At 43.1% G+C, this 10,923-nt stretch overlaps 1 protein-coding gene across 1 annotated transcript in view; it reads right to left on the bottom strand.

Annotated features, from left to right (window-relative positions):
* Positions 1-4,006: 4,006 nt before the first annotated feature.
* Positions 4,007-10,923, bottom strand: part of LOC110498792 (potassium voltage-gated channel subfamily C member 1-like) — a 50,289-nt gene continuing 43,372 nt past the window's right edge. Inside the window, exon 4 of the mRNA XM_036955580.1 lies at positions 4,007-4,753. Within this exon, the coding sequence (XP_036811475.1) occupies positions 4,740-4,753 (14 nt within the window). The 3' untranslated portion in view covers positions 4,007-4,739. The remainder of the gene's footprint in view (positions 4,754-10,923) is intronic.

Genomic DNA, 10,923 nt, shown 5'->3' with positions numbered 1-10,923 from the left:
AGTAAGTATTAACAATACCAGGCTATATATTAACATAACAAAATCTTGGGTGAAGCACAGAGCTTTTGCAAGTGTGTTAATGAATAACGGTTGCTGGAAGTTAAATATTTCAGGAGGTTATCAACATTTCACGACCCCCAAAGCATAAGTGGCTTAATATCTTCTACATTTTTTTACTGAAATCATAGTTTGAAAGGGAAAAAAAAGTTTTACAAAAATAGACCCATTTTTTCAGAAAGTGGACAATGTTGTAAACCCTGTACAAACCAACATAGACCCAACTAAATAAGTGTGTAGCCTCTGTAGTTCATTCCATTGAGTCGAGTCTAGTCGTGATAGTCCAATTAGAATGCATGACTAGGGATGGCCAGAGATAATCTTTTACAGCTGCCTGGGCTGATCCTGGACCTGCCAGGGCCTACACCTTCAGAGTAAGCCGCTGCTATTAAAGACATTGTCTGGAAAACCAACATTCAGCCAACCTGTTCAACAGTGGGGAACTGTGGTGAAATACACATTTCTACATCTACCCAACCTGCACAGTAGTGGCAACTGCTTCTTTCACTCTCACCCCTCCATTTTAAAGTAATTCAATGAGATCAGTTTGGAAGCTATGGGGCTTTGTATGAAGCGTGTTATAACATGACGAGTGCTACCATGAGCTGTCGCCGCGACGACTATAAGCTGGATGGTTCTCGATGGATGAATGGATGACCTGACCACCTAACAACAAGGACAAGCTACCTCTAGATGTGGCTGCTCTACAACACGGCACAGTGTTCATAATAATCAGGACTGGCTTTATGACAAATAAAAGAGCTTAAGGTGTGTCGAGACCTCAGATCAACAATCAAGTCATAACGAATGCATTTCCCATCACTGTGAGGTATTCACATTATTGTATCTATATACTAGAATTCATTATGTACTAAAAAAATAGCAAACCACCTACATCCACCCCCCCCAATACACCGGAGTCTCTTTTTTAAACAAACACGACTTTGGAATGGCAGTTTGTTCCATGCAAACCTGAAAACTCTTGACTAACGACATCTCTTTTTTGACCAACCTAACTCTCCTACGACTCCCTTAACGACCTGCACACAGCGGTTGACTTTTAAAAGCATAGATCACATTCGCTGTAAATGCCGCAGATGTCGACTCAAGCAGTTTTAAATCATCTTTAAAAATGTCAATCCCAGTGCACAGGACATATATCTATTGTTCAATCTCTTTGGATTCTATCGGATCACACTTTGTCAGATACTCTGCACATGTCGGCTCAATCATAATTTTTCCTTTAAATGTCAAGCGGGCTGTAACGTTAATCTACATTTAAAAATGGCTGCTACAGTTGTGGTGAAAATTATTCAAGGCCGGGAAACGTGGTTTTTGAATCAATGAAGAGGGTTAAGATCAGTTTACAAATATGACGATTAAAATTAAACCTGAAATGCTCCATTTCGATAGAATGATTTGTTTTTTAAATGCTTAAGTACAGCTTAATTAACTCAGACAGTACTGCAGAGATCAATACAGTGGAATGAATGAGTGCAGAATGTGGGGCAGTAGTAGCAGAGATTTAAATCTAACAAAACAGTTCAGTGTGTATTTTGCAAAAATACATGTTTTAATATTCAAATGTTTTATTATTTCAAAACAAAATAGAACTCTTTCATTATATATATTTTTAAATATGAATTGCATATAACATTTTTATCTAATTTATTTTACATGTATTTTTTTGTATCTCTAGCACTAAAGGCTTGCAGAAAAGAAAGTCATGCAGAGTAAACATGCTGGTAAACAAAGTAAAAAAAAAAAGCATTTTAATTTCTTCATTTGTTTAAATCGCAGTGTCCACCCACTCTGGCCACCCCCACATCTTTTCTCACTCACGAGTCCATTAATCTCTTTCCTGTTGGAACACAGATGCTAATGTCCACCCACCACATCACCTTTCCAAAAAAGTCATTTTCGTATACTTTTCCCTCTTTACTTCTTGCAAACCAGTTCGGATATAGATCTTTATAATATTAACAGACATTTGCAACTGATTTTCCATTTCTAGTGACCGATCTGTCAGTATCTGTCATACATGTGCATTAAGGGTTTTTGTTCAAGAAGAATGTAATTGTAATAAATAAGTCAATTCAATCAGTTAAAAAAAATAAAAAATCAGCAATTACCTCTGTTATATACATTAATGGCATTTCTTACTTGTACTTTTGTACGAAAGCAAGGCGATAGCCAAGGTACCAAAGGCAGTTCAAAGCTTTGCTCTAGATACTGTATATGGAATGTTCATCCCATAACAGTATGGGCTGCTGTAACTTTATAGGCTGGTCATACAGCAAGTGAATGTGCAGGACCGGCAGTATATGGACAGTTAAAAGGAGGATCGCCACATGGATTTTAAAGTAAGTACGTGAGAGACAGACTTGTTTATCCATTTGTTCTAGGGGGAAATACACTACATGACCAAAAGTATGTGGAACATCTCATTCCAAAATCATGGAGTTGCCCCAACCCCCCGTCGCTGCTATAACAGCCTCCACTCTTCTGGGAAAGCTTTCCACTAGATGATGGAACATTGCTGCTATAACAGCCTCCACTCTTCTGGGAAAGCTTTCCACTAGATGATGGAACATTGCTGAGGACTTGCTTCCATTCAGCCACAAGAGCATTAGTGAGGTCGGGCACTGATGTTGTGCGATTAGGCCTGGCTCACAGTCGGCTTTCCAATTCATCCCAAAAGTGTTCGATGGGGTTGAGGTCAGGGCTCTGTGCAGGCTAGTCAAATTCTTCCACAACGATCTCGACAAACACTTTCTGTATGGACCTCGCTTAGTGCACGGGCCATTGTATTGGAAGCACAGAATCATCTAGAATGTCATTGTATGCTGTAGCGTTGTTTCCCCGTCACTGGAACTAAGGGGTCTAGCCCGAACCATGAAAAACAGCCCCAGACCATTATTCCTCCTTCAAACTTTACAGATGGCACTATGCATTGGGACAGGTAGCGTTTTCCTGGCATCCGCCAAACCCAGTCTGCTGGACTGCCAGATGCAAAGCATGATTATTGTGTTTCCACTGCTCCAGAGTCCAATGGCTTTACACCACTCCAGCTGCGCATGTTGATCTTAGGCTTGTGTGCGGCCACTCGGCCAAGGAAACCCAATTCAAGAAGCTCCCAATGAACAGTTCTTGTGCAGACATTGCTTCCAGATGGGCGGCAGGTAGCCTAGTGGTTAGAGCGTTGGGCCAGTAACCGAAAGGTTGCTGGATTGAATCCCGGAGCTGACAAGGTAAAAATCTGTTGTTCCACCCCTGAGCAAGGCAGTTAACCCAGTGTTCCCTGGGTGCTGAAGACGTGGATGTTGAGTATGGCAGCCCCCCCAAACCTCTCTGATTCAGAGGGGTTGGGTTAAATGCGGAAGACATTTCAGTTGAATGCATTCAACCTTTCCCAGATGCAGTTTGGAACTTGGTGTTTGAGGATGACTTTTACGCGCTTCAGCACTCGGCGGTCCCGTTCTGTGGCCTACCACCGAGCTGTTGTTGCACCTAGACGTTTCCACTTCACAATAACAGCACTTATAGTGGACCAGGGTAGCTCTAGCAGGGCATTTGACAAACTGACATGTTGGTAGGATCACAGTTCTTCAGTAAGGCCCTTCTACTGCCAATGTCTATAGAGATGACTATAGAGATGGCTATATAGATGGCTATAGCATGGCTGTGTGCTTAATTTTATACCCCTGTTGGCAACAGGTGTAGCTGAAATAGCCAAATCCACTAATTTGAAGGGAAGTCCACATACTTTTGTATATATATATATATATATATATATATATATATATAGTACTAATAGGTTCTCGGTTGATGCTACATCCATTTGGTATTGTCATTGACATACAGTATGCACTGTATCATAGTGTAATAAGTACATATGTTGGTGTCCTGGGATCATTGTTCCAAATTGAATGAAATACATAGAGATTGGTTATCATTCAAGCCTTTAACTCCACAAGTCATGAACTCATGAGGTGGGAGAACAGACATGTCTAAATTCAGTTCTCTGTTCATTTAACCGGTTTAGTTGTTGTTACACATTTTACAAATAAACTTTTGGAGGTGGAAGCTGTCTTCATCTTTCATGTACAATAGTTTCTTGTAAAGGTAAGTAACACAAGAGGAAAAAGGCATGTAAAGTTGAGATTCGGTGCGTATTTTCACATCACTCTGTTCAAACTGTTGATGGATAAGGTCACGACAATAATTTCCCTTCCAACAAATGCTACAGTGTTAGCAGAGGTGCTACAAAGTCAGTTAGACCTGCTCCCTCGTGTATAGGTGAGTGATAATTCATGGATTCTCTAAGTTACTCAGTAGATCAGCACGGCAGTCGGTTATTTGTTACTGTATGAGATGGTTGAGCGTCGCAATATAACGTCTTCTGGAATGTTGCAGTAGGAGTCCTTTTCTCTGCAATGCTCAGTCAGTTATTGTGATCTGTCAGACAGTCACCAAAAGAGTGATCAGAGTTGCCAAGAAGCTACTTTGGTAACAGCATAAAGATCCAACCTAATGTTCATCTTGATTCCCCTCCGGTATTGCTCGTCACACCAAAGATCCTCCTTTTAACTGTCCATCTGTGTCACACGTCTTGGTAAAGTGGCTCCCTCCGATAATTTCTGATTAACCGACTCAGTATGTCTTCAGAGAAAAGGACGATGCTAGAAACTTAACACTGCAAAGACAAGAATAAACAGCTGTTAATGTTGTACACTAAGATCAAATAGGATTACAATTAAGAAAAGTAATGCATTTGGGCAGTAGTATTAGAAATGAGCGTGCTAGCAATGCTACAGTGTAGGGTAGCCTAGTGGTTAGAGCGTTGGACTAGTAACCGGAAGGTTGTGAGTTCAAACCCCCGAGCTGACAAGGTACAAATCTGTCGTTCTGCCCCTGAACAGGCAGTTAACCCACTGTTCCCAGGCCGTCATTGAAAATAAGAATTTGTTCTTAACTGACTTGCCTGGTTAAATAAAGGTAAAATAAAAATAAATTCTGAATATAAAAGGTTAAATAAGGCATTCAACTGTTGCATCATCAACATAATATTCCATTTACTTTAAAGGAACATTTAAAAAATGATCTACTTCATATTAATATCCAGCACCATCCCCAAACCAACACGTGAAAATGGTGTTTCTATATTTTGCAATGCCTACTCATAATTGGTTAAAATCACATGATGTACTCATCACTGGAAACCCTCATCTTCCTCACTACAAAACATAGAAACGCTTCATTTTGACATATGTTGACCGGTGGCGCTGGAGATGAATATGAAGTAGAAACATTTGGAAATTTCCCCTTTAAGAGGAATAAAAAAATAAATAACTACAATATTTGTTGCCGAAGTATTCAGCCCCTTTAATTAGGCAAGCTTAACCCTTGAGGTGTTCGTGGAACCCATTTTGTTAATGACATTTTTTTATTTTACTAGGCAAGTCATTTAAGAATAAATCATTTTTTACAATGCCGGCCTACCCTGGACGACGCTGGGCAAATTGTGCACCGCCCTATGGGACTTCCCAATCAAGGCCGGATGTGACAGGCTGGATTTACAATCTTTACTAAAATAAGAATTAATAATTCTTTCAACCTGAGACTCATTGGCCTTGGCTCATTTTCAGTGAAGAACATGTACAAGAACACATTTTCATTGAGTGCAACCCCCAACACATATATATGTGGTGTTTGGGTCCACTGGACCCGAGGGTAATACATGTGTGTGTGTGTGTGTGTGTGTGAAAACAAGTACAAATTCAACAGAAAAAGGTTTGCCGTTTCACTCTGGGCCTGCTGTTTCATCATAGCACCAAGAACCTGCCTGTCTCCCTCTTTTCTCACACTCTTTACCCATTGTTAAGTGTGAAACTACACAATGTCTTGCGGGAACCTCCACAATGTTATTACAATACATCATCATAAACAATTAAGTTTTGTTCCGACACTCGACCCCAGCCAGGTGCAAATTGGAGGAGGGACACAACAGATAAACAGCTTTGCATGTGTGGCTCCTTATACCACAAATAATTATGGCAAAAAATTCTCTCTGCTCAGAGGGCCTTAGAAATCATTTTTGCAGAGAGAGAAGCTAGTGTGGAAAGTGACTATGCATGTGATAAACAGAGAGCAGCAGCAGTGTAAAAAAAAGGGATGGGGGGGGCACACAATGCAAATAGTCCTGGTAGCCATTTGATTACCTGTTCAGGAGTCTTATGGCTTGGGGGTAAAAACTGTTGAGAAGCCTTTTTGTCCTAAACTTGGCACTCCGGTACCACTTGCCATGCGGTAGTAGAGAGAACAGTCTATGACTGGGGTGGCTGGGGTCTTTGACAATTTTCAGGGCCTTCCTCTGACACCGCCTGGTGTAGAGGTCCTGGATGGCAGGCAGCTTAGCCCCAGTGATGTATTGGGCCGTACGCACTAGCCTCTGTAGTGCCTTGCGGTCAGAGGCCCGAGAAATTGCCGTACCAGGCAGTGATGCAACCAGTCAGGATGCTCTCGGTGGTGCAGCTATAGAACCTTTTGAGGATCTCAGGACCCATGCCAAATCTTTTTAGTTTCCTGAGGGGGGTATAGGCTTTGTTGTGCCCTCTTCATGACTATCTTGGTGTGTTTGGACCATTCTAGTTTGTTGTTGATGTGGACACCAAGGAACTTGAAGCTCTCAACCTGCTCCACTACAGCCCCATCGATGAGAATGGGGGCATGCTCGGTCCTCCTTTTCCTGTAGTCCACAATCATCTCCTTAGTCTTGGTTACGTTGAGGGATAGATTGTTATTCTGGCACCACTCGGCCAGGTCTCTGACCTCCTCCCTATAGGCTGTCTCATTGTTGTCGGTGATCAGGCCTACCACTGTTGTGTCGTCTGCAAACTTGGTGTTGGTGTCGTACCTGGCCATGCAGTCGTGGATGAACAGGGAGTACAGGAGGGGACTGAGCACACACCCCTGGGGAGCTCCAGTGTTGAGAATCAGCGTGGCAGATTTGTTGCTACCTTCCCTCACCACCAAGTCCAGGATCCAGTTGCAGAGGGAGGGGTTTAGTCCCAGGAACCTTAGTGGTGAGCTTTGAGGGTACTACGGTGTTGAACGCTGAGCTGTAGTCAATGAATAGCATTCTCACATAAGTGTTCCTTTTGCCCAGGTGGGAAAGGGCAGTGTGGAGTGCAATAGAGATTGCATCATCTGTGGATCTGCTGGGCGGTATGCAAATTGGAGTGGGTCTAGGGTTTCTGGGATAATGGTGTTGATCTGGTCCTTTAGCAACCTTTCAAAGCACTTCATGGCTACGGACGTGAGTGCTAAGGGTCTGTAGTCATTTAGGCAGGTTGCCTTTGTGTTCTTGGGCACAGGAACTATGGTGGTCTGCTTGAAACATGTTGGTATTACAAACTCAGACAGGGACATGTTGAAAATGTCAATGCAGACACCTGCCAGTTGGTCAGCACACGTCCTGTTAATCCGTCTGGCCCCGCAGCCTTGTGAATGTTGACCTGTTTAAAGTTCTTACTCACGTCGGCTACGGAGAGCATGATCACACAGTCGTCCGGAACAGCTGATGCTCTCCTGCATGCCTCAGTGTTGCTTGCCTCGAAGCGAGCATAGAAGTGATTTAGCTCGTCTATTAGGCTTGTGTCACTGGGCAGCTCGCGGCTGTGCTTCCCTTTGTAGTCTGTAATAGTTTGCAAGCCCTGCCACATAAGATGAGCGTCGGAGCTGGTGTAGTATGATTCAATCTTAGCCCTGTATTGGCACTTTGCCTGTTTGATGGTTCGTCACAGGGCATAGCAGGACTTCTTGTAAGCTTCCGGGTTAGAGTCCTGCACCTTGAAAACGGCAGCTCTACCCTTTAGCTCAGTGCGAATGTTGCCTGTAATCCATGGCTTCTGGTTGGGGTATGTACGTACAGTCACTGTGGGGACGACGTCCTCAATGCACTTATTGATAATGCCAGTGACTGATGTGGTGTAATCCTAAGTGCCGTCGGAAGAACCCCGGAACATGTTCCAGTCTGATAGCAAAACAGTCCTGTAGTTTAGCATCTGCTTCATCTGACTACTTTTTTATAGACCGAGTCACTGGTGCTTCCTGTTTAAATTTTTACTTGTAAGCAGGAATCAGGAGGATAGAGTTGTGGTTGGATTTACCAAATAGGGGGAGGGTGCTATGTACACGTCTGTGTGTGGAGTACAGATGACCTAAAAAAAAAATTCCCCTCTGGTTGCACATTTAATATGTTGATAGTAGAACTGATTTTAGTTTCCCTGCATTAAACTCTCCGGCCACTAGGAGCACCACCTCTGGGTGAGTAGTTTCCTGTTTGCTTACTTCCTTATACAGCATGTCTGTGGTGGTGAATAAACAGCCACGAAAAGTATAGCTGAGAACTCTCTAGCAAGTAGTGTGGCCTGCAATTTTTCACAATATACTCTACTTCAGGCGAGCAAAATCTAGGGACTTCCTTAGATTTCGTGCACCAGCTGTTATTTACAAAAATGGCATAGACCCCCCCCCCCCCCCCCCCCACCCGTCTTGCTGTTCTAGCTTGCCGGTGCAGCGTGTATCCCATATCCCATATCCCATATCCATGTCGTCATTCAGCCACGATTCCGTGAAACAGGATATTATACAGTTTGATGTTCGGTTGGTAGGATATTCGTGATCGTACCGACAGCTTTGCACACTCTTGCCATTCTCTCAAACATTTTCATGAGGAATGCATTTCAATTAACAGGTGTGCCTTGTTAAAAGTTCATTTGTGGAATTTCTTTCCTTCTTAATGCGTTTGAGACAATCAGTTGTGTTGTGACAAGGTAGAGGTGGTATACAAAAATAGCCCTATTTAGTAAATGACCAAGTTCATATTATGGCAAGAAAAGCTCAAATAAGCAAAGATAAGACATTCCATCATTACTTTAACACATGAAGGTCAGTCAATCCAGAAAATTAAGAACTTCGAAAGTTCTTCAAGTGCAGTACCAAAAACCATCAAGCGCTATGATGAAACTAGCTCTCATGAGGACCGCCACAGGAAAGGAAGACCCAGAGTTACCTCTGCTGCAGAGGATAAGTTCATTAGAGTTACCAGCATCTAAAATTGCAGCCCAAACAAATGCTTCAGAGTTCAAGTAACACACACAGCAACTGTTCAGAGGAGAGCGCATGAAGCAGGCCTTCATGGTTGAATTGCTGCAAAGAAACCACTACTAAAGGACAACAATAAGAAGAGACTAGCTTGGGCCAAGTAACATGAGCAATGGACAGTAAACTGGTGGAAATCTGTCCTTTGGTCTGATGAGTCCAATGTGAGATTTTTGGTTCCAACAGCCGTGTCTTTGAGAGACGCAATGTGGGTGAAAGGATGATCTCCGCATGTGGTTCCCACCCTCAAGCAAAAAGGACATTATATGTACTTCAGGCGCCGACAGAGATGGCCGCCTTGCTTCGCCTTGCTTCGCGTTCCTAGGAAACTATGCCGTATTTTGTTTTTTTGTTTTTTTACGTGTTATTTCTTACATTGGCATCTTAGGTTTCATTACATACAGGAACTACTGAATATAAGAGCAACGTCAACTCACCATCATTACGACCAGGAATATGACTTTCCCAAAGCGGATTCTGTGTTCTGCCTTCCACCCAGGACAATGGATCGGATCCCAGCTGGTAACCCAAAACAACGATTTCGTAAAAGAGGCAAACGAAGCGGTCTTCTGGTCAGGCTCCGGAGACGGGCACATCGTGCACCACTCCCTAGCATACTTCTCTCCAATGCCCAGTCTCTTGACAACAAGGTTGATGAAATCCGAGCAAGGGTAGCATTCCAGAGAGACATCAGAGACTGTAACGTTCTTTGCTTCACAGAAACATGGCTCACTCGAGAGACGCTAACGGAGTCGTTGCAGCCAGCTGGTTTCTTCACACATCGCGCCAACAGAAAAAAACGTATTTCTGGTAAGAAGAGGGGCGGGGGGGTATGCCTTATGATTAACGAGACGTGGTGTGATCATAACATACAGGAACTCAAGTCCTAGTGTTCACCTTACTTAGAATTCCTCACAATCAAATGTCGACCGCATTATCTACCAAGGGAATTATCTTCGATTATAATCACAGCCGCATATATTCCCCGCCAAGCAGAAACATCGATGGCCCTGAACAAACTTTATTTGACTCCATGCAAACTGGAAACCACATATCCTGAGGCTGCATTCATTGTAGCTGGGGATTTTAACAAGGCTAATCTGAAAACAAGACTCCCTAAATTGTATCAGCATATCGATTGCGCAACCAGGGCTGGTAAAACCCTAGATCAATGTTATTCTAACTTCCGTGACGCATATAAGACCCTCCCTCGCCCTCCTTTCGGAAAAGCATTTTGTTGTTCCCAGCCTACAGACAGAAACTAAAACAAGAAGCTCCCGCGCTCAGGTCTGTTCAACGCTGGTCCGACCAATCTGATTCCACGCTTCAAGACTGCTTCCATCACGTGGATTGGGATATGTTCCGCATTGCTTCCAACAACAACATTGACGAATACGCTGATTCGATGAGCAAGTTCATTAGAAAGTGCATTGACGATGTCGTACCCATAGCAACGATTAAAACATTCTCAAACCAGAAACCGTGGATTGAGGGCAGCATTCGAGTGAAACTGAAAGCGCAAACCACTGCTTTTAACCAGGGCAAGGTGACCGGAAACATGACCGAATACAAACAGTGTAGCTATTCCCACCGTAAGGCAATCAAACAAGCTAAGCGTCAGTATAGAGACAAAGTAGAGTCGCAATTCAAAGAGGTATGTTGGGTCTACAGTCAATCACAAATAACAAAAAGAAAACCAGC

Source organism: Oncorhynchus mykiss, chromosome 20 (assembly GCF_013265735.2).
Source record: "Oncorhynchus mykiss isolate Arlee chromosome 20, USDA_OmykA_1.1, whole genome shotgun sequence".
Lineage (NCBI taxonomy): Eukaryota > Metazoa > Chordata > Actinopteri > Salmoniformes > Salmonidae > Oncorhynchus > Oncorhynchus mykiss.
Note: the sequence above shows the minus strand (reverse complement) of the source record. Positions and strands in the feature narration are given on the sequence as shown.